The sequence below is a fragment of the Terrapene carolina genome, unplaced genomic scaffold (assembly GCF_002925995.2).
Source record: "Terrapene carolina triunguis isolate 2854851 unplaced genomic scaffold, T_m_triunguis-2.0 Scaffold192, whole genome shotgun sequence".
NCBI classification, from domain to species: Eukaryota; Metazoa; Chordata; order Testudines; family Emydidae; genus Terrapene; species Terrapene triunguis.
The window spans coordinates 20,511,866-20,535,758 of NW_020664543.1; the positions used below are offsets into that span (position 1 = coordinate 20,511,866).

General features: G+C 46.0%; 1 protein-coding gene across 1 annotated transcript in view; it reads right to left on the bottom strand.

Moving 5' to 3' along the window:
* Positions 1–21,515: 21,515 nt before the first annotated feature.
* The window catches only part of LOC112119059 (heparan sulfate glucosamine 3-O-sulfotransferase 3A1-like), a 76,625-nt gene continuing 74,247 nt past the window's right edge, over positions 21,516–23,893 (bottom strand). The window contains exon 2 of the mRNA XM_024217605.3: positions 21,516–22,716. Within this exon, the coding sequence (XP_024073373.2) occupies positions 22,098–22,716 (619 nt within the window). The 3' untranslated portion in view covers positions 21,516–22,097. The remainder of the gene's footprint in view (positions 22,717–23,893) is intronic.

The window sequence follows — 23,893 nt, forward strand, 5'->3', positions numbered from 1 at the left end:
CCCCAGTCATGGACCAGGGCTCTGTCGTGCTAGGTGTTGTACAAACACAGGACAGACAGGCCCTGCCCCAACGAGCTCACAATCTAAGTATAAGACAAGAGGTGGATACAGAGAGAGACAAGGAAACAATGAGAGAAAATGGTGTACGATATAGTGATGATATGGTTTTTGCCCAGGGAGCCCACTAGTTCTGTATCTGCCCTTCAAGGGTGGCTGGATGATGCTGTCAGCTGGACCTGCTGGATTTGCCTTTCTTAGCTGGAGGTGAACAGAAATCTTGCTGGTTGGTGGGTGGGGTATGAAAAAGCTCTATGATCTCTTTGTTTCCCCATGAAGGTAGAAGGGACCATTGCTGTGGTCATCCCGTCTGACCTCCTGCATAACACAGGCCAGAGGACTTCTCCAAATTAATTCTTCCTTCAAGTCCAATAGCTATGGTTGAACTAGAGGGGAACGTCCAATCTTGATTTTAAAATGTCCAGTGATGGAGAGTCCATCAGAGCCTTAGGTAGGTTGTTCCCATGGCTAATTACCCTCACTGTTAAATTTTCTAGTTGGAATTTGTCTAGTTTCAACTGCTAGCCATTGGATCTTGTTATACCTTTGTCTGCTAGATTGAACAGCCTTCTACTATCAAATCTCTATTCTCCATATAGGTACTTATCACCCCCTAACTTTCTCTTTGATAAAATAAATAGATTGAGCTTAAGGCATGCTGACTGATCCTTTAATCATTCTCATGGCTCTTTGACCCTCTCCAATTTATTAACATCCTTCTAGAAGTGTGGACACCAGAACTGGACACAGTATTACAGTAGTGGTCACACCAGTGCCAAAACCAGAGGGAGATAATATAACTTCCCTATTCCTACTCAATATTCTCCGGGTTATACATCCAAGAATCTATTTAGCTCTGTCACTCTGGGAGCTCATGTTTGGCTGATTGTCCACCATGAACCTCGATTCTTTTTCAGAGTCACTGCTTCGCAGGATAGAGTCCCTTATCCTATAAGTATGGCCTGCATTCTTTGTTCCTAGATGTATGCCCTTACATTTTGCTGTATTGAAACACATATTGTTTGCTTGTGCCCAGCTTAGCAAACAATCCAGATTGCTGTGTACTAATTAGCAAGTCTGTAAAGCATCACGTGGACAGTTTAAGACGCAAACAAACCAACTCCCTATTTGTGATCCAGTGCTTGAGAAAGTAGTTAAGATGAAGACCGGAGACTGAGTACTGCTAAGAAGTAGCAATGCCATGCCAGGCTTCGTGTCAATGCAGGCTGGAAAATACTTGCCTGAAATCATGGATCATTGAACTCCAAGCTCCATTTGACTAGTGGCAAAGGCTTATTATTATTTAGTTGTATTACAGGATTCCCCTGGATTCCCACTTTTGACAGATGTAATCAGCTGCAAATGAATCTCATGACCTTCAGTATATTCTCCCTGCCAGAAGGAAAAAGGCTTTTTAATCTGGGAAAGCCAAGAAGCAAAAAACCAGAAGGTGTCCTGGAGCTTCTGGGGAGAGGTGAGGAGTTTGGGATGTGAGTGAAGCTATGGGGAGCTCCAGTTCAAATACTCAGCAGGCTTCATGTCTGAGCTAATGGCACCAGCTGAAAACAAACATTAGTACCCTGTTTCCCCGAAAATAAGACATCCCCCGAAAATAAGACCTACTTCCAGTTTTGCCTCTCGCTGTAATATAAGACATCCCCCGAAAATAAGACCTCCCCGATAATAAGGCCACCCCGGAATATAAGGTCCCGAAGCTCCAGGAAAAATAAGACCTCCCCTGAAAATAAGACCTAGCGCATCTTTGGGAGCAAAAATTAATATAAGACACTGTCTTATTTTCGGGGAAACACGGTAAGTAAATAGTCTGCCTGCTGAGTGAGTTAACGTGGACTCCCAACAAACCCAAAGGAGTATAGGAGAGTGGTGGGCCTTGGTAACCAACTGGTAGTGTCCAACCTGAAATGTAATGCAAGCTAAAATAAAACAGAAAGGGGGTGTGGCAGGGGTGGGCCACTCACTATGGATAACAGAGAGCAGCACAAAGACTCCCATTGTTTAACACAAGCCGCTTTGATGCGCAATCAGGAAACCCCCTTAGCAAAACAAAACGTGGCCTGTGTCAGCCCCTGGGGACACGGGGATACATTCTCCAGGCCCTTTGGTCTGTGTGTTTAGACTCATGCCACACTGAATCTCATCTAGGGGGAAGAGCCGTTTCGCCAGGCTATGAATAGTGGCTTTCATCGGCTGTCACTTCCCATTATGGCCGGCATGACATGGAAATGCACTCACAGTGGCCTTGCAGCTTGGGAGTTCGGCCGGGCCCTGGGAAGGGGAGTTTCCTCTGCATCCTGAAGCACAGAGATATTGATCCACATTCTTCTTTTGCTCTATTGAGCCTTTCAGATTTAAACCCATTTAGACTCCTCCTGAGCTGGCGGGGCCACTAAAACCCACCGACTTCAGGGCGACAACTCACCTCTTCAACTGAAGGCATGGGGGTGGGGGTGGTTGCAGAAGCAACCCAGGCCTCTGTGGGTTTTATGCCATTTGACATGGATAGTTCCAGAGGGTCAAATCCCAGCAGGCTCGACACAGCTCTGCAACCTTCTAAGCTGAAGGCCGGGAATCTGAGCGCTGGGGGTTTTCGGAGACCTTCTGAATCAAGGTCCTGGCTGTTCTGCTTTAAGAAGAGGTTTGTCCTATTGTCTTGGGATGAATTTTCCTCCCTGTCTCACCCGCGTGTTGCTTTCTGCGCACCAGGTATTCCCTGAGGGCCGATGCCACTCCACACGTGGCTGAGTTTCAGTGTTTGGAGGTATGTCGCTTATAAAGAACGGCAGAATCTCTCAGGAGGACACAGGAGTGTCACAAAGGGAGGTGCTGGGTGCAGAGTATTTTGAAATACCCTTAATTAGGTGCCTAAATGGGAGCTAAAGGCCATTGAAATAGGGATCAGTGTGCTTGTCTCCCACTTGGAGGTCTCTGGGTGTAAAGCGATGAGTATTGTTGCTATTCTTACAATACTGAATTAGTCCATTTTTTAAAGGGAAATTTGTTACTGCTGGCTTTTAAGTTCTTATCCGGAAAATAATGTGGCAAGCATCTGTGCTAGCAAGATGGGTGGTGGTGACGCACTGTCTGATGCTGATGCATACATCCTTCAGAGGGTAGGGAGTGAAATAACTCCTCGGGCTCTATAGCGTCTCACCAGTGCAAAGCCACAAACCACCCCACCCATGTCTCAGCCCACATGACACAAACCCACACATCAGAAAGCCCACCTGCGTGTGTGTCACTGAGCTAACCAGCAAAGCCACACACAAGAAACACACACACACACAGCAGCTCTCTGCACTGGGGAACTTTTAAAATGAATTGTGCCAAGCTCATCAAATGCCATTTCAAATCTGTCATTACTTTCATTTTCGCCAGACATTAATTTTAATGTGTCCTGTCTTATTTCTTGCTGGAGATGAGAGTTCTGCTGCTGGAAGGAACAGGGGCTGCGGCTGTGCTTGTGAAATGAATTTTCCACTGGGGGGCCGCCAACGGAAACAGATGGGTTTTATGACAACAAATTGGAAGGGAGATAAAAAGGTAGATGGGAGATTCTTGGATTATGATGCTTAGCTTTTAAAAAAAAATTCTGGTGTTGGGTTATTGGGGCTTTTTATTTATATTAAAAAGGACCATTGCTACATTTCAGGTATAAAAATGTTTGAGCGATGGAATGGGTTATCAGCCAGCAGGGTCTGCAGGCTTCTGGAGCGCTGTCCATGGCATAAGGTCTACTTCCAATGGGCAGGTCTCCAAGTAGAGGCAATGTGGGAGAGCTCTGGTAATACTGTAGGGCAGCAGACTAGAGTGGAGATGGGAAAGTAGGCAGGGCTCCTCTAATGCTGCAGACCAGAGAGTGGAGCACATGGGGAGCAGGGGGTGGGTCCCTGTAATGGGGTGTGGAGTGGCGCAACGTACAACTCAGCCAGGGAGCAGGGGAAGACGGGGACATCAAGGACTCCTGTAATGCTGTGGCCAGAAGGAGAGAGTGATGAAGGGGGTGAGCCCTGCAGAACCAGCCTGGTCAGCCTCAATTTGCCTTGTCCCATCCCCCTTCGTTTATTCTCTGTAACCTTCTGTTTCATTCTTTTCAACTGGGTGTTTTTGGCCAATGCAGAAAGAAATTTTGCTTTTCTCCTCAGCCAAAGCGCTGGGGGGGGGGGGGGGGAATGGGATTGCTGCAGCTCAGCTCCTGCTGTGGGTGAGCACCGACCATCCCTGTCGCAGGATGGAGCAGAATCCAGAGGAACATTCGAGGGGCACCTGGGATGCTTTCCCAGCCCCACGCGATGGAGCGCAAAGGGCCTAATCTAAAGCCAAGTGACGCCGAAGGGAATCTTTTCATTGCATTCAATGGGCTTCAGATCAGTCTTCCTCTCCTTTCATTCCCTCTCTTCCTTACCCGCTCCCCTCCAGTTGGTGTGTCTGAAAGGTTAAAGCTGAAGCCTACAGATACAGGGGGGTGGGACTGGAATATTCATGCAAGACGGTGAAGAATCTAAGGGAGGGAAATTTGGGCTTCCTTGCTGATAATCAGTTATGTCCCAGAGATGACCTATTAATTTGTTTAAGCATCTGCAGTCCCCGACAGGCTCCCCAACTGGACAGCTTGTCAGAGGACAGGAATCAGCACTTGCATCCTCCTCGTAATATGCTCTGGGCAGCTGTGCACACTCTCTCGCCTGGTTGTCTCCATTATACAGCAGCTTGAGTCCAGGCAGGAAATAATCATCATCATAAAAGGCAACACATCCTGGGGTGGCTTGTTTGCATCATTTCCCAGCAGAGCATCCAGGGGTTCTTGCTCAGGGATGGTCAGTGAGTGTGCTCAATAGCTAGGCCAGGCGGGTGTCCAGTGAGCAGGTCCAGTGCTCAGACGGAAGCCAGTGGGCGTGCAAAGTGAGGTGGAAGACAAGAGCATGTTCAGGGGCTGGTATATTGCAGGATCCAAACAGCATGTCTACACTACAAAATTAAGTCGACCTAACTTAGGTTGGCATATAGCTGCCGCAGTAATGCCATCGCTTGTGCGTGTCTACACTTGGCTCCTTGTGTCGGCGGTTACGTGTCCTCACCAGGAGCGCTTGCACTGACTGAACTGCCAGTGTGGGGCATTGTGGGATGGCTTCTAAAAGCCAGTAACAGTTGACGTAAGCCACATAGTGTCTACACTGACAAGACGTCACCCTAACTACATCAACATTGATTCTGTGCCTCTGCTGAAGGTGGAATTATTAAGTCAGCATAGCAGGGGAGTTACATTGGGGGAAGTGAAATTTTAGTGTAGACACTTCCATAGTTAGGTTGACATAAGCTGCCTTGCCTTCTCCTAACGCTGTAGTGTAGACCAGGCCTAAGAGGGGTTTCTATCTGGGTTGTGGCTGCTAGGTGCTACTGTAATATGACTAAATAATAATAAGCCTTTGCCACTAGTCAAATGGAACTTGGATTTCAATGACCCATGATTTCAGGCAAGTATTTTCCAGCCTGTGTCGACACGAAGCGTGGCATGGCATTGCTACTTCTTAGCAGTACTCAGTCTCCTGGTCTTCATCTCAACTACTTTCTCTAGCACTGGATCACAAATAGTTGGGAATTGGGAAGTAACAGAGCTGTTAAAATGTTAAAAAAAATCCAGACCCACATGTATTTTCATGAATAACAATTCTGCGAATACTTTAATTGCAAAAATGTGAACAACTGCCGAGAACATGAGTGAATCCCTAAAAGCGGATGAATTCAAGCGTGGACATTTATTCATCTGAAAGTTCACATTGGAGAATACATTATTTGCTACTTACTTTACTTCTTTTTAAAAGGTTTTGGGGGACCAGAAGCAATACCATGTGACTTGGTTGACCAATCGCTACCGATAACACATTGTTGGAATGAGTAGTTCCCAAACAACACATGCACTGCAAATTGTTTGTCCAAACTTTTCGGCATATAGCAACAGATGGTGTATGCATTTGCAGGAGTCAGGATTAGTTCGGGAGCAATTTGCAAACAGAAAACAAGGCTAATGTCAGGCTTAAAACAGGTTGGTCTCCATACCTTTGAAAAATATTGTGCGAGGTAAAATACTGAGTGCATATTCACTGCAGAAATGTAAAGACAGATGTTTTTTCAATGAGGGGGGCCTCTAGATCGCTCCCAGTGAACTCTAAGGAGCAGAGGAAATGACGGGACTTGTTTTCCACTGTTGCCGGTTCCTAGGCATCTGTTTTGGTAACTACAGTGGGGGTTGGTGCCAGAGATGAATATTTGAGTGCACGCTGCCAATCAAAGGAGGAGACTGAAGCGGCGAGGTTCTGCTTGTGACAAACAATGGCTAAGGCCAGTCCAGCCCTTAGAAGAGTAGAGCAGTGCAGTAGCTCAGCACAGGAGCTGACTGTCTCCTTTTGGGTATGTCTCCATTTGCAATCTGAGATGTGATGGCAGCTGGGGTAGAAATACCTGGGCTGCCTTTACTTGCACCAGCGTGGCTAAAAATCCCAGTGTCCGTGAGGTGGCGTGGCCTTCGGCACAAGCTAACAAGGCGAGTAGGTACCCAGAGTCCTTGATGTGCTTGCACTGCCCACGCTGCTGCAGCTCTACTGCTGTTTTTAGCCCTACAAGCACAGGTACGTCTACCCACGTTGCAATCACACCTCTGACTGCACTGTCGCCATATCCTGTATTAGAGCTGGGTGAAAATGTGAGCCAAAAGCAGGACCAATCCCACCGAGCAACACTGGGGGAGGTGTCATAATCGCTTTTGTAGCATAACCCACCCGAGATCAAATAAATACAATTAAAAATAGCAGTATCAGTCCAGTGTTCTCATTATCAGCTTCCAGTGTCAACAGGTACTGAGAATGTGCTGTCTTAGAGGGGGTTAGGATGCTGAAGTGTGAAACATCTGCTGTGGGCAGGTATTCACATGCTTCTTCTGGCCTTGTAGCTAAAACGAGACATTGCTTCAGTTAAATAGCTAATGTTCCCTTGGTCAGGGGATTGGAGGGGTGCACTCCATCTCTGACTGCTGTGAGCCTACCCACAGGGCTTGCACTTGTGCCTTTCTGGTGGCGTTGCCACATTGTGTTCTTATCACGTGAGAGCTCCGTGGCGCTGTATACCAGCCAGGCTAACAAGCCCCTCACACTCTTCCTCAAAGGGTGTGTGCGGTGGACGAAAGGTAGGCAGGGCCGTAACCTGTGACCCTGGTCAGATAATAAACTGGGTTATAGACACTTCACTTGGGCAGACCCATCACATTAATGCCATAGCAACATAGGTAGCTCCTTTAAATGGCTTTTGCTCCAGCGTGACGCCTCTGAACAGTTACAGGCTCTGCAGGAAATCTCGGACTAGAGCGATCCCACAGGGTGTTATCAAGGAATCGCTTATCTGGCCAGTGGTTTCGTCCAGAGGGGACTATTCTATTACCCCCCTCCTGTCTCACTTGTGATGCCCTCAGTGCATGGAGTCATTAAGAGCCCAGCGTCTTTGCTTTCCCAGTGCCTGCCCAGACTGGGGCTTGAGTAAAGGCAAACTGGCTGAAGCTCAATCCAAACAAAGCAGAGCGGGGCTGGCAAACTCTAACAGAAATCAGGGGGGGGGGCAACATGATCCCTCATGCCCCCCGACGTCGCCTCTGGGGGATACTATCTGTCCCTGATGGGGCTCACCCAGCCTTTGTCACTGCAATTTCAGGGTGTTTTCTGGGTGCTCATTTGTTCCTGGAGCTCAGGCCAAAAGCCTCATGTGTAGGAACCTGCAGGACTAGACCCTGGGACCATAGCGGGGGGTGGGGGGCTTGGCCACCAATGCTTCTGCTTAGGCTAGGTTTCTGCTGAAGGAACGGGTGAAGCTAGGCACTGCAGGAAGTACCACCCAACAGTGCCTGAATGGCAGCTCCCTGTAGCCCACTGATTGGCTCATGTTGGCATGTAAATCAGGAACCCATCATAGGGAACTGTCTGAATAATGACACAGGCCACCTGTTTGCTTCCGCTCCAGACCTTCCCATGCTGTGGCCCCTGGACTCCAGCTTCTGATTCATCCCTGACTCTGCTACTTGTCTCCCACTTGCAACTTAGTGCCTGACCCTGACTTCCTGATCCAGCTCAACACAGACCACCCCCCACCCCTCGTCTCCTGAACACAGCTTGGTAACTGATCGCATGCAGGCACACCCATAGCCTGGTCCTGACACCATGTTTCCATCTACACAGGGTGACCATACATCCCGTTTGGCCGGGACAGTCCCTTTTTTAAGCCCTGTCCCGGACATCCCAACTTTTTTTGGCAAAACTGGGCATTTGTTCTGTTTGCTCTTGCCAACTGATCATCAATTGATGAGCCAGCCCCAGACCTGTGTGGGGGGGGGGGGGGGGGGGGGGGCGGACGGGTGCTTAGACTGTCAGCCCTGTGTGCACAGGGTGTGTGTGCAGCCCTGCTTGCAGGGGGCGGGGTGACCTGTTTTCCCTTTGGGAAATATGGTCACCCTACATCTACAGCTTGTGAAAGTCTGTGGACCGGGCTACTGTTACCTGTGCCTCTATAACCTCCAGGTTGTTGACCACCATGGGCTCTGCATGGAAGCCATTCAGGGGCTGTAGCTAGGCCGGGCTGCAGTGCCCACCTGCTCAGTGAGGTGCGCCACAGGGAGCATATTACACTTCTCCCGGCATGCAATGACCCCTTTTCTTGTGCTTCCAGGTAAAATTAAAGGCTTTGATGCTGAGCTGCAATGTCCCACGTGGTTTCAGTGCTGGCTCCTGGAGGGCGTGTCTAGCTTTGTCTCTCCATGGCAGCTAGTATTAGCTGGGGTGCTTGAGAGAACAGTGTCGGATTTCATCCTCAGGAGGCCAGGGCATTCTCAATGGAGAACCCTCAACGCTGGACCCCAGTTCCCCATTGGACGACCAAAGCCAGTGTCTGGGTTATGGCTTTGTCAGACCTTTGCCTGCAGGAGCACTGCATGAACAAATGATGGAGGAGAGCCGTCCACTGCTGACACTGGATGACTAACTTGCGGGTTTTTTTAATATTGTTCAGTGTTCAGAGACTACATGATTGGTGCTTTTATACCTTCAAAATCTGAAGCAATGAGTGCTGTGCGCCTTAGCCGGGAGGATGATGTCTGTGATAATTGCTTGAGGATGAAGAGGGGAAAAAGCTAGGTCCTCCCGGGGAAACAAACCTAGCACTAATAATTACAGCTGACATTTATAGAGTACCTTTCCTACCAAAGGATCCCAAAGCAATTTACAAACTATGGATATGAATCACTTTACCTGCCTCAGAAATGCAGCCACCTCTGGGGAGGAAGACAGCAGCTGTTTAACATTGCAGAGCAAGGCTACACAACAGGTCAGGGCAGGAAGTGAAGAAGGATGCCGTCGTCAGTTGAAATTACAGTGGAGTTTATGAAGGTCAGATGTCGTTGTTGTTGTCTTTTTTCTTGCCACTTCCCTATTCGGGGTCGACAACTTTTATAGCCTTCTTCCAGAACTGCTGATCATACAGATGTAATTAGCTCAATTAAAATCTGGCCAGGAGACAAAGGAATTACAGACGTGCTCCTGCAAAAGTGCTGCGGGGTCTCTAAAGCCTCACCAGTGATTAAGGTGTTGCCGTTAAGTCTCTTCCCAAAGTTGGTACCTCCATCGCACGATGGCACCAGCATCGTGCTGAGGCATCTAGTCATCACTGACTATGAGGAGAAGAATGGCAATAAACCAGTGTTTTCATTTTAGGTCTCCATTGTTAGTGCTAAACAAGCCTTGTCTTGCTTAGCATGTGAAATCGAACAGAACAGCCCAGGTGGTAGGACTACACCTACCAAAACTAATAATACAGCTGCATATCCTATGGGAGGGATAGCTCAGTGGGTTGAGCCTTGGCCTGCTAAACCCCATGTTGTGAGTTCAATCCTTGAGGGGGCCCACTTAGGGATCTGGGGCAAAATCAGTACTTGGTCCTGCTAGTGAAGGCAGGCGGCTGGACTTGGTGACCTTTCAGGGTCCCTTCCAGCTCTGTGAGATAGGTATATCTCCATATTATATATATGTAGTTCCTATACTATGCATATTAAATGTGACTGTCTTTTCACCCTCTGTTTTTTACAGTACCTAGCACAATGGGGTCCTGGTCTATCACTAGGACTTCTAGGCACTATGGTAGTGCAAGTAACTCATTAAACCCTCCCTATTAGGAGAAAACACAGAAGCCAGCTGTAAATGTGCAGAATGGCTGGTAATTAGATTAGTGACTTATTTTGCACATCCTTCTTATGAGACTATATTTTCCCCATTGCCTTCAATTATGCTACTAGAGGGGATGGCTAGCAATGAGCAGTATGGGAAGTCTGTTGATTTTATTCCATAAGCCCTGAATGAGAGGAGATAATATTTCCCAGCCAGTACCTTTCAGTCATTTCCTTTAGCTGTTGCTTGCATTCCCCAAACCATAGGCCTTGGTTAGAGAACAAAAGAAATTATCTGGAGAAAATACAGGAAACTGAGCCAGCTCCCCAACTGGTGTAAATCAACATTGTCCCACTGAACTTACTGGCGCTATGCTGATTTACACCAGCTGGCACTCCGGTCTACTATGTGTCTGTCAAAGGACTTCTAGATGTCAGGCCTGATTCTGATCGCATGTCAATTTCACACCTGTAGACAAGGGCAAATATTGCAACTAATGTTTAAAACAAAAAGTAGAAAAAAAAAAGATAATGGTTTCTTCATGCCTGTTTCTTTGCAGGTTGTCTTTATGACAGGGGAGAGCCCCTTAGAAAGAAGTCATGCGGCAGTCCTATGACGCACACTGTAATTCTCAGATAATTTGTTTCCTTCTTTCAACAAGGACCATGAGTTGGGGCCCACAAACATCCAGGGGAAACAGTTGAAAGGTTGTGGCTAGGGAATACTTACAAAGATCATTGTTATTCATAGACAGGCTGAATTTAAAGAACACTGATGTCCAGTGTTACCAATCCCAGGTGTACAAAAATCCTGAGTCAGGCCAATGAAAATCATGAGATTGGCTCGATAATCGTGAGATTTTTAAATATAATAAATTTTGGGCTTTGTTTGCCTTCTGTTTTTTTGAGCCTTTTGGGTACCTTGAGTCAAGATTTCAAGCATTTCTCCACAACCATGAAAGCTAGAAACTTGCTTTTTAAAATTGAAAGTTGAGATTCTTATGTATTCGCATGACTCCAGAAGCTGAGGTCAGAAGAATCACAATAAAATCCTAAGATTTGGTCATATGGAAAAGCTTTGGGGAATATTTTAGTTAGACAGCTGGTTTGATGTCATGCCAGTAAGGAGGGTTGAAAAGTTTCTGTCAAAAAAGCTTTGACAGAAAATTGGGCTCTTGATTACATGAAAATGTTCATGGAAAATATCTGATTTAATAAAAAAAAAAAGCATATTTTTTGTCCAAAAAATAAATCTCAAAACCATCAAATTTTTCAGTGTGTGGCTGAAAACATTTTTTTGGGGCGGGGGGGAGGGCGGGGTGCCATTTTCTGACCAGTGCTATATGTTATCAAGATTTCCAAACCTAGTGCCTAAAGTTAGGCTCCTAAGATCATATTTAGGTAATTAAAGCCTAGATTCACAAAAGGTATTTAGGCTCCTAAGACCTGGTCTACACTAAAAAGTTAGGTCGACCCACCTACGTCGCTCAGGGGTGTGAAAAAATCCACACCCGAGTGACATAGTTAAGCCAACCTCACTCCTGATGCAGACAGCACTATGTCGATGGAAGAATTGGTCTGTTGTCTGTTGACCTAGGTGGATTGCCTATGCTGACCAGAGAACCCCTCTGGAGAACCCACGGACAGTGTCTACATTGAAGCACTACCATGGCACAGCTGAAGCACTGTAGCATTTCAAGTGTAGCAGCAAGTGGCTTGATTTTTTTCAAACGTGCAGAGCACCCAGCAGCTCTCATTGACTTCACAGGACTTTAGATCAGATCCTTGGAAATGTGTGTGCTCAGCACATCTGAAAATCAGGCCCTAAATAAGTAAGGAACTCCCGAGTCTTGGATCCATGTCCCTTGCACTAACCATGAGATGGCATCACCTCTCATTTGCAATGTCACACACACATTAAAAGCTGCTATGAAGTCAAACCTGTTTGCATGCAAATAGCTTGGCTAATAAAGCATACGAAGCGAGGTAGGCTGATTATTACTTCGTGTCTAAGCAGAACTATTTCTTTATATTGTGCTTGCCATGAGGCATCAGAGCCTGCTGAACACCACACAATTATTTCTTTATTTAAACTAAACTCCCCACTTACAAGCTGGGTAGTCTTTTTTGGGTGGAGTGCAGAACCCACATTGTTCACTCCGGATAACAATAATTAAAAGAAAATAAAATCAAAGCAGCTCAGGAAATAAATGGAACATTTTTCTGTGAAAGCCAAAAGATTCTATTAAACTTCTGTGGTTTAATAAACTATTATGAAGTTTGGGAGCATATTTTTCCTGGGACTTAATCTGTTTATACATCCAAAAAAGTAAATAGAATATCACTTTACTTGACCACACAGAGAACCTGATACATCATGGCTGTGCTGCCGCATATGTTTCTTGGTTAAATGTTTCCACCTTGGATTTCACTTAATGGACCTAAAATGGTGTATGTTCAACTTCTTATGCCGTGTGTGAAATCCTGGCTCCACTGAAGTGGGCCAGCGTTCCACCCTTTGTATCTTCAGTGGTGCTGCTCTGATTTACACCCACTAGGCCCTGACCTCGGGCACGTCTCTACACTTCTTTGTGCTGCAGTTCCCTCATTTCTAGGACTGCCCTAAATCACAGACGTCTGGGATGGACTAATTAATAGTTGTGAGGCATTCAGGACCAGATTTTTTCAAGGTATTTAGTTGCTTAAGGAGGCAGGTGGGTGCCTATTGCCAGAGCTGGGCGAAATTTTTCATTTGATTCGACTGAAACAATTTGTGAATTTGGGCTGGTTTTGGTGAATTGTTTCGGCTGTGAAAGAGCTATGGATATAGCGGAGATGGCTAAACGGTTCGTTTCAGAACTTCCAAAACAAAGCGTTTTCACTTTTTGGTTTGGAAAGACATTTTGTTTCAGAATTGCCCTCCGTTTTATTAAAAAAAAAAAAACCCTCAAAATCACAACAAAGGATTTTATTTCAGGCCGACCAATGCGTTTTGGTCGCCTTTGCTCATCATTTCATTCTGCTGAAATTTTTTGTTTTGGGATGAGCTGAAACAATCCCCACCCCTGCCACCTCCCGTGCCGCCCCCAAGTCTTTTGCTTTGGCCACCAAATTAATCATGCAGTTCTATCTAGTGGGATTGATTTCAATGGGATTTAGGCATCCCAACACTTTTCAAAACCCCGTTAGGTGCCTCTCTGCCTCTTTCAGTGCCTAAATGCCTTAAAAAATCTGGCGAACACATAATGAGTGCCACAGAAATGCCTATTTGGTAAACAGGAGGTACAACAAATTTATGCCAGCGTGAGAGAAGAATTCGCCCCATGTTTCAAACCATTTTATACATCTGCACGAACATGTGATCATTGCGCCTAAGAGAATTATTTTAAAGTGAAGAAAACACATACAAATGAATAATTTTCCATTTTAGTATGTATCATATACCTTCCCCCTCCTTTGCAGCTAAGCCATCAGCAAAAAGACAGCACAGCCTCTCAATACCCGTAAACTTTATTAAATGTGTGCTTCCTCAGTCTTAAATTAAATTAATCTGGTCCATACAGAAACAGCACCAAAGGGAGGAAATGAGAAGATCACAAAGCAAAGGAAAACCAGAAAACATTATGTACAAACACAAAGTTTTTTTTCCGATGTTTAAAAATATATGGACAAGTCTCCTGCCCTGGAGATCTAACCTAATATATGCTAATTTATGTGGGGTGCAAAAAAGGAGGCTGAATATCAGTTATTTAAAATAAATAAATTAAATTCAGGATATAAATTTCTATATACCAAGCATGTCATTGCTTGAAATATCACTTAAGGTTATATCCCTCCCCCCTGGAATATCAGTTGCATTAAATACAGGAGCCTCATTCCTTGGAATCCCATGACATATTGGGGTTTAGGTTCATTTCTAGTGTTTAAAATATTTGGCTAAGACAATTCCTTGTGAGGTTATTATATACCCAATGGCACAGAATGTTGATACAGCAGCTTTTCCCCCCCAGGAAATCACACCAACAAAAATCCTTTTAACACATCAGTGGAAAAGTCACAAGCTGCCCTGCAAAGTAAGCCCTGTTAGTCTGATCTTTTCAGATCCAGGCAGCTAGATCTCAGTTCAGTAGTCTACCCTGAGTCAGCAAAGCATGTGCTTAAATTTAAGCATGTGCCTAGGGCCCAGCTTCTCAAAGGTATTTCAGTGCCTAATTCTCTTAGAAATCAATGGGAGTTAGGTGCCTAAATGCCTTTGAGAATCTGGGCCTAAATGCTTTGCTGAATTGGGGCTTCTGAGTCTGATCCAAAACCTACTGAAGTCAATGGAAAGATGCCTGTTGACTTTGCATCTGATCATTAGAGCGTCTAGAGAAGGAAAATGCACTGGTTGGTTTTGTACCATTACACCAAAAGCCATGGCCTGATTTTGAACAGTGAGAGCACCTGTGTGTCGCACTGAAGTCAGTTGAAGGGAGCTCCACATGTGCAGCGCGTCTGATCACAAGGCTGTCAGTTATTTAAAATCACTGGGGGGGGGGGGGGGTCCAATTGTGTACTCATGCTGTGCAATTCCCATCTGGCCTGATTCCAACATCACACCCATTTTACACCAGCGCCTCGTTATTATTATTCATAATACAATAACACCTTGGAGCCTGTCATGAGCCTGGACCCCTTTATGCTAGCCATGTACAGATATAAAGCAGTGTCAGCTGAGACTGATTTACAGTGGTGTAAATGCGATCAGCTGGAGGCTAAGTGGGAGATGCCTCTGTGTAACTGAGGGCATGGCTACACTTGCAGATGTAGAGCGCTTTGAGTTAAACCAGCCTTTGTAGAGCGTAGTAGGGAAAGCGCTGCAGTCTGTCCACACTGACAGCTGCCAGCGCACTGGCGTGGCCACATTAGCAGCTCTTGCAACAGCCACAGAGAGCAGTGCATTGTGGTAGCTATCCCAGCATGCAAGTGGCTGCAACATGCTTTTCAAATGGGGGTGGGTGGGGTGGAGTGTGACAGGGAGTGTGCTGTGTCTATGTGGGGGGAGAGAGAGAGTTTTTGGAGGGCTGAGAGCATGTCAGCATGCTGTCTTGTAAGTTCAGACAGCACAGACCCTCCCCCCCCCCCGGCCTCTCTCTCTCTCTCTCTCACACACAGCATTCCACAGTAATGCTTGCTTTGTCTTGGCTGTCAAACGGAGCTTTCAAAGGGCATATCCAAAACAATGAGAAGAGTGGCCACTTGACTTAAGGGGATGATGGGACGTTTCCAGAGGCTGATCAGAGCGCAGTAATGCAACACCTTGTTCACACTGACGCTGGGGCGCTCCAGCGGGGGCGCATCAAACGTTATCCCACTCGCCGAGGTGGAGTACCAGCAGTGCTGTAGCCGTGGAGTCAGAGCGCTCTACGTGCCTTGCCAGTGTGGACGGGTAGTGAGCTAATGCGCCCGGGGTGCCTTTAATGTGCTGTCACTCGCAAGTGTAGCCAAGCCCTGCGAGAAGGCTATGACCCTCCATACTGATACAGCGCTTTAAAGAGACACTGTGAAAGTCTAAAAGTTGTATATGATACAAAACACAAACCCAACCCTTATCTGGGCCCAAGAACACCTTAGCTTATTAAAACGGAAAGATTTTTAAACATCTAATTTGCTTTTCATCATCAATTCTCCCCCTCCTCCTCCCACTTTTCTCCATTGGGAAAAATCAAACTCTTTAAGTCAATTTCACTTTCCAGTTCTGCAACACTTGCTCAGTAATGTTGAGCTGGGGGTTTCCCTACACAGGGGACTGATTAAATTCATTCCAGACCCTTGTTTAGGATTTTCAAATCAGACTAAGGGCCTTAGGTAATTTTTTCCCAGATCCTCAAAGGTATTTTAGAGGCTAACTCTCATTGAATTCACTTAAATACCTTTTAGGATCTGAGGTTTAAATCGTATTAGATTTCAACGGGATTTGCGGACCTAACTTTTCTTAGGCTACTCGGAAAATGGCAACTTTTATTCAGTCAGTGGGATTGTCAAAAGCACCTAAGTGGTTTAGGAGCTTTGAAAGTCAATGGGCAGGAAAGAGTTGTTTAAAAAAGCCCACACCCCTAACCAACACTTATACTGGTACAAAACCTGTGTATAGAGCAGGCCTTCATTATACTGAAAAACAATGGGCGTTGGCATCTATGTGTCATTGTGCCTGTGAAACTTACTCCCTGTTGTGCCTAAGGCACTTATTTGCTTTTAAAAATTCCACCTCTTAGTTTTGTGAAACTTTTTTGTTTTGTAACAAAGCCTAATTTTTGGCCCTAAACTCTGTGACTGTGTCCCTTTTAAACGATGCCAGTCGCTCAGTAACTAAGCAGGTGGTCTAGTTCCCCCAACTGGTGCCATAAGGCCATTTGATTTTGACGCCCATTAGCTTTCACAAGGGTTAGGGGGAGAACCTTGCACCGAGATTAATGCTACATCCCTGTACCTCTACCTTTGCAAGACAATTTGTTCCAAAGGCATCCCACGACATGCTTAGTCATACTCAATCTGACAGCAGCAGACCTAATGATTAAAGGCAATTAACACTTTATGAAACAGACTGGTCCTTGATTCTGTTAACAAATGCTTCAAGATGGGATTGTCGATGTTCTCAAATGGAGATGATGGCTTATAAGAGATCCAAGACATTGAGTCTGGGAAGCGATGGGGGAAAATGGAAGGTCATGACTGATTTCTTCACTGTGCGAGGGTGCTTCACTGGAGCTCTTAGGAAGTCGCAATGCCTGGTCCAATGGCCACTACTGGGTGACATGGTACAATCACGTGGGCTAAATTCAGCAGTGGATCTAAGTTTAGAAGGACTTTTGGTGTACTTTATATCTCCTTCTGAACCCCCACGCTGTCTCCGTGCAGACCGTTAGACTCTCTCCAGGAATGTCTACACTGCCATCAGAGAACTTGAATGCAGCACGTGTAGCGAGACCTGAACTCGCTTTAATGTAGCTAGCGTGAGTGCCAAGGGCAGGGAAGCCGCAGCAGCAGGTGGGCTGTACAAAACCGCCCAGAATCCTGGGTAGTTACTTGGGCAGCTGCTAGCTTGTGTGGTCACGGCTTCATTGCTGTTGGTACCCGAGCTAGCCAGAATCAAGCTAGCCTGTGTATAGCTGCATGTGCTGCAGGCACACCTCCGTTGCAGTGCAGACATACCCTCAGATGTTGCCAAGTGGGGCTGAGAAAAATTTAAATGAGATTTCAGAGCCGCCTCAGTGATTTAGAAGCACAAACCCTATTGGCTTTCAAGGCAACTTTTCTTCCTGTGTCACTTAGGTGTGTCTGAAAATCCCACCCGGGAAGACTAAGTTAGCCTATGGGAGCGTAATTTACACTCCCATACAAATCACCTCTGGGACTGGTTACATGTATAAGCCAGGTTGCAAAATGACACCGAGGTTTGTTATCTGCAGCCCAGGGGATTCTTGCCATAGGAATCACCAATATTGAATAAAATGTTCAGCCATTATAAATATTTTAAAATGAGTCTCTATTCCACTGCCAGGAAGTTCAAAGTTCAAGAGACTCCCTGTTGCAGAGTAATGCAGCTTTGGGGGAGGGGAAAGCATTATGTCATATAAATATATGAGTGAGCTTCTTACATGAGTCAGAGCTGTCTGGAAACACGATCTAATAGGCCACATTTCACAGAGAGGGCTTTCATTTCCCTTCAATGTGTCCTGTGTGTGTTGGGAATGCATAAGGACCATAAATACTGTAGCCTTCTCTTAAAAGCAAGGGGAATTGTCACCAGACCTCAAGAGCACCTTTTCAAAGTGCTAGGTATGGGGAGTGGGGTTTTCAGATGCTTGGTTCCAATTCATCTGAATGGATGTGGTATGGCCAAAACCAGAAAGCCACATCTTGAAAACTTCCACTGATGGTCTGGATGAAACATATTGGGACTTTTTATTGTTTTCATGTAGGGTTCTGATCTGAGGCCCACTGAAATCAATAGGAACCTTTCCACTGACTGCAGTGGCTTTTGGATCAGGCTTTAAACACTTGACTGGGGCCAGCTCTTCATCCCCAAGCTGAAAGAAGCTCTGGGTAACAGAATCAAGGTGCTCAGACAGCTTCAGCCTTTGGTGAACTTCAAAATGCATCGGTCCCTCAACCCTTCAAGGAACGAGCCACTGCCTTGCTGTTAGGCTTAAACCACTGTGACACCTAAGGAGGCGATATGATTGCTCAACAACAGCTGAGTTTTGGAACTGGAGGTGTAAAATGGCATGCTCACATGGGAAGCAGGAATATATGGAGAGGGCTGTTCAATGAGCAATGCCAGCAGGACAGCTGTAACCAAACCAGTGGCCTGAATGAAACAAATCAATTGCTTTCCGTAGATTCCATTTTCAGGTTAAGCGATGATAGCAAAACAAGTAAAGAAGGGCCAGTTTGATGGTTCTCCCATCACCCCCACTAGCTGAGCATGATCCCTCAGAAACTATAGCGCTGGTCAAAGCATTTCACATTCTGAAATTTCATTGAAATATTCCAGTAAAATGTCAAATTTCAGGGGAAAGGAAACACACATTGTCATTGATTTTTGCTAAAAAAACATTTGCCAACCTGCTCTGATTTTGGCATGTGGGGCTAGAAAATGGAAGTCCAGAGGAGGTTGATCGGGAAATATAACAAGGGGAAAAAGTTACCAGCTTTACTGCTACCACAAAAGAAATCTTCTGGTTTGAGTTTTGGATGAAAGTTCGAGATGGTGATGAAAATTCTTGCACTGTCCAAATTCATCTGCCCGTTCTGTTTTACTCAGCTGAGAAAGTCTGGCTGTTGCAGCAGCCCCTTTAGCTGTTGTGACCACAGCTGGCCAGGATCTTAACAACAGGCGAGCACTGTAGCCACCCATGACTCCGCCCTTAGACAGACCTCCGCGAGGATTAAGACACAAAGGGAAGCACTGTGCGCTCGAGCGAGCGCTGTGGCTTTGCTTTGTTCTGGGTTGCATTTGACTGATCTGATCGCTACTTTTGTTCTTTGTTTGGTTAAGATGATTCTAAAATGTTTACCCAGATGTTTTGTGCCACGGGATGCTGCCAAAAAAGGGCTTAAAGCTGGAGCCGGAACATTCTGAAACAAGAACTGAGATAGAGGATGACCATACTGGCTAAAGGTAGCGGGGTCACTGTGATCTCTCGTGCTGGGGGTGGGAGGGTGGACTGCAGAGAGAATGACTTAACAGTTTTCTAGCGCCCTACTGTTAGCTTCCCGGCTAGCGGTTACTGGACTCTGGGTAAGGAAACCTGAGCTCAGATAAGGCTTTATGGGGGCAACAGATGGGAGAAAGTCTTGGGGCTAAGGCCTTCAGAAAATCCTGCCAACATTAACTAAGTGATTTTAATTAGCTGGGGAAGTGGGTCCTGTTTGTGAATCCACCCGGGTTTGGTCCTGCAGAGGTGAGGGGGAAAGTCCTCTGAGCCCTGCAGCCTCAGCAATGTTCAGGATCATTCCTTAAGCTGGTTAAGAGAAAAGCTGGGAAGTGGATTCAGGAGAGCCAGGAGTGGGTGGAAGGCCCAGCTCTAACCTCTTTCTCTTTACACGAATGTGATGTTGGTGACAGCCCTGGACCCTGACCTGTTTTCTTTACCTTCGGAACAGATAGGCAGGAGGGACCATCTGTAGAGCTAGAGGGTAATTTCACACACACCATCTTGACCTCTCTGATGATCAACTCATTATCCTCTTGAACTCTCTCCTCTGCTGTGATGCCCCAAAAAAACCTTGACAAGGGTTATGTAGACGGTATGCTGGAACCACTGCTTTTCACGCTGACCAGTATTGTCTCATTGTTACCTAGTGCTCCCCCGGCTGTCTCCAGCTTGTCTTAGATGGTAAGCGCCTCATGGCAGAGACTGTCTTTTGGTTCTGTTCAATGGAGTCCCGATCCACTAAGTGCCTAAGCACTACCGTAATACACCTAATAAACAGTAATAATAATGCACAGAGCCTAGCACAATGGGGTCCTGGTCCATGACTGGGGTTTCCAGGCGCTAATATAAATAATAATAATCTAATGAGACTGCTGACAAAAGGGCCAAATCGTGTGATCTGGGCACCTGCCTAATTAATGGATAGTTACCACCAACTCACTTTATAGAAGCCACAAAACAGCTGTCAAGAATCAGGGCAAAGAATCGAGATCTCCAAGTATTGTAATAGGAAGGATTATTTTGCTAACATATTGAAAAAACTCTACAAACCCAATGTGCTCTTTCCTCATTTCTCCCCCGTGTTCCCCAGAAGAGCGCTGCCATTTTGTTCTCAGCAGGGCAGCCATTAGGTTCTCACCACACTCTTGTGAACAACGGATTCCCTTCCCTCACTCGGTTTTTTATTTTTATTTTTTTTTCCCAAATGAACCTTTGCTCCAACATGTTGTCGTCTGAGATTCTTCTGAAGCCAAGAGAGCCTCGTCCAACATATTCCTGAACGTGGCTTAACAGGATACCTCACACACCTCCCCTCCCCCAACTCTGGCTCTTACCCCGTTATTCCCTATTCAAGAATATACAGGACATGGAATCCCCCTACAGCCCACAATGACTCCCCTCTTAGTGTGAACCCCATGAAGGCCACAGCCTCAAACTCTACGGAGGACATCCAATGGGAGGCATGTTGGCTTGGTGAAGTTTCTGAATGGGAATCTCGACAGAGGTGGGTGAGCTCTGAAATAGCGACCCGGAGAGAGTACAAGCGATGGGGGAAGCTGCTTGAGAGCTGGAAAACGGCCTTTTGACTACACTGAGATTTTCATGTCAAAAGATCAGTTTTTGTCAAAACCTATTTCCTTCCCGCCCCTGCTTTCTATAACCAAAACCCAAATTAGTTCAATTTTGTATATAAAAAACCCTCCTGTTTTTCACCAGTTGCTGAAAAAAAGCTTGGATTTTGGTGGCAGAATTTTTTTCCACTTTTTGGACCAAACCCCCCAAAATTTCAAAGAAAAATTGATAAAAAAGTGAAAAAAAAAATTGATAAAAATTTTTCACAGGAAAAAGTATGTCCTGACCAGCTCTGGGATCTTCAAAAGTGATTTAGGTATTTAGGACCCTAAGTCCTATTTTCAAAAGTGACTAAGGGATACATTTTTAAAGGCATTTGGGCACCTCCCCTGGGAGTCAGGCACCTAAATAGATTTAAAAATCCAGCCCTTAGTCACCAAGGCCCAGATTTGTAAAGGTATTTAGGTGTTGCTGTACTCACTGTTGCAATACCTAACTGATTTAGGAGCCTAGATCCCATTTTCAAAAGTGATTAGGAGCCTCAATCTTAATGATGAAATTTAGGTGCCTAAATCAGTTAGACATTGCAAGGCTGAGCACAGCAACGCCTAAATACCTTTTAAAATCTGGGCCTTAGAAGCCTACATCCTATTGACTTTCAATGAGAGTTAGGCTCTTCTAAGTGCCTATGTCGCTTTTGAAAAATAAAACTTAGGCTCCTAAGTCACTTAGGCAAATCTGAAAATGTTGTTCCTGGACTTTTATATAGACATAGTGTCAAATCCTGAAACCACTGACAAAGGGCCAGAGCCCTCTTGACTTCAATAGCACCAAGCTTTGGTCCACAGCCACCTTGCCTCGACCGTGGAAGCAGACACCAACCCGCTGCTAACAGAGGAAAGAAAACAAACCAAGCAGTGACATCGTGTCAAAAAGAACAAACAGAATGGAGAGCGTTTTCAGCACACCTCTTACATTTCCTCTCTACTGATATGTAAAAAAAATATATATTATATTATATTTTTTCTTTTCTTAAATTATTCTTTTTTTCAGCCTCAGTCCCAGCCGAAGTCGTGCCCAGTCATCTGGTAGAACTTCATGTTGAAAGGCCTGTAGAACTCTCGCAGTCTCTGCACCACCTCTCTGTCTATACTGGGGTGGGTCCTGCCTTTCGTTTTCCCCAGGCAGTGGGGTTTACTGCTGCCTTCAGCTTTCTTCAGGCAGGGGAAGCCCTTGGTTTTGTTGAAGTAGAAGTGTTTGTCCGTGATGATCCTCTTAAGGCCCAGAAAGTCCTGGACCCTGCCCAGCTCCCCGGCGGGGTCGCTGATCAGCCTCTCCCCGCTGACGAAGAGGATCTGCCCAATGGGGAAGTAGAGGAGCCAGTTCTCCAGGTGCTTGGCATAGATGCCGATCTGGATGGCGCTCCACGAGGTGTCGATCAGGCCTGTAGTCCTGTTTTTGAAGGTCAGGCTCTCAAAGGTGGGGATATCGGGCTTCTTCGAGAGAGTCTGCGTGTAATCGGAGATGGCTCGGGTCACGGGATCCCGCACCACCACGATGAGCTTGGTGCCCTTTGACATGGCGGAGATTCGAGCAGGTGCTTCCTTGGTGACAAAGTAGCTGGGAGTTTTCTCCATGGTGATCTGTCCATCCAGGGTTCTGGGCATCAGCTCCCTAACCGGAACAGAGAGAGAAAACACATTAATGCAGAACATCATTGAGTGAGGCATGCGAGTCCAGGACACAACATGGCCCAGAGGATGATGACCTGGGAGTGAGCATCAGGATGCAAGGACACTATCTATGTTCTGGTGACCAAGGGGTTAACTCCATCTCCTCCTGCACAGGTGGTGAAGGGGAAGAGCTATGATGCCCTGATTCAGCAAGGTACTTAAAGCACAGGCCAAATTTCAAGCCCATGAGTGGCCCCATTAACTGCACTGGGCCTGAGCGTTTTTTTAAGTGAGGCACGGCCTGAGAACTTTGCTGAATCGTGGCCTATGGGAGGCTCTTTGGGAAACAGAAGGGAAAGCTGAGCTCCACACCAAGGGTCATGGGACAGGACTGAAACCCAAGTAAGGGAGTTTCCCATTTCCTTTCTATTGCTTAGGGTGACTTGATTTGTTGCTGTGACCTTACTGACTGTAGCTGCATGTTCTTCCACCTGCATGTTCCTCCTTATTCCTTAATTGGACATATCCATTAACAAACAGTTCCACCCTCGAATGGTACCTCTGAGTTGCGTCAGTAACAGAAATGCGGTGGGCACATGGATTGCCCCTCTCCAGCCAGACACATTGGAGTGTCCCAATGGCTCAGAGAAGGGCAATACTATAGAAAGCATGACGCTACTCAGAGAGCTAGGGTGGAGAGACTCAACGTGAAAACATAACAGACAAGAACGCAACATCATACTAATGAAGTTAATGCAACAGGAAAGGTAGCAACACCTGATGATCCATTTCCACTGGAGTCACCAGAAATACCTCCATGTACTTTGGCGGGAGCTGGATCAGGCTCTTGGGGCTTGTCTACATGGGGAAATAGCCTGGAATAGCTATTCCGTACTAGCTCCCCATGTGGACACTCTTAGCTTAATCTGTTTTGGAACTGGATTAAGCTAATCCACACAAATGCTCTCAGTGCAGAAAGCAGACTGAAAACTGATCAACAGCACTGACATGAAGAGTGGATCAATAAGGATGTCAGTTATGATACTGCCCATTTATGTTCAATGGGACTAAATTCTAAAGAAACAAGACCCAGGAGTTACTGGGGTTCTGGGTTCTCTGAGAACACTATAGTGTCCCAGTGCCTCCAGGATCGCTTGCAATAACTTCTTATAACATTG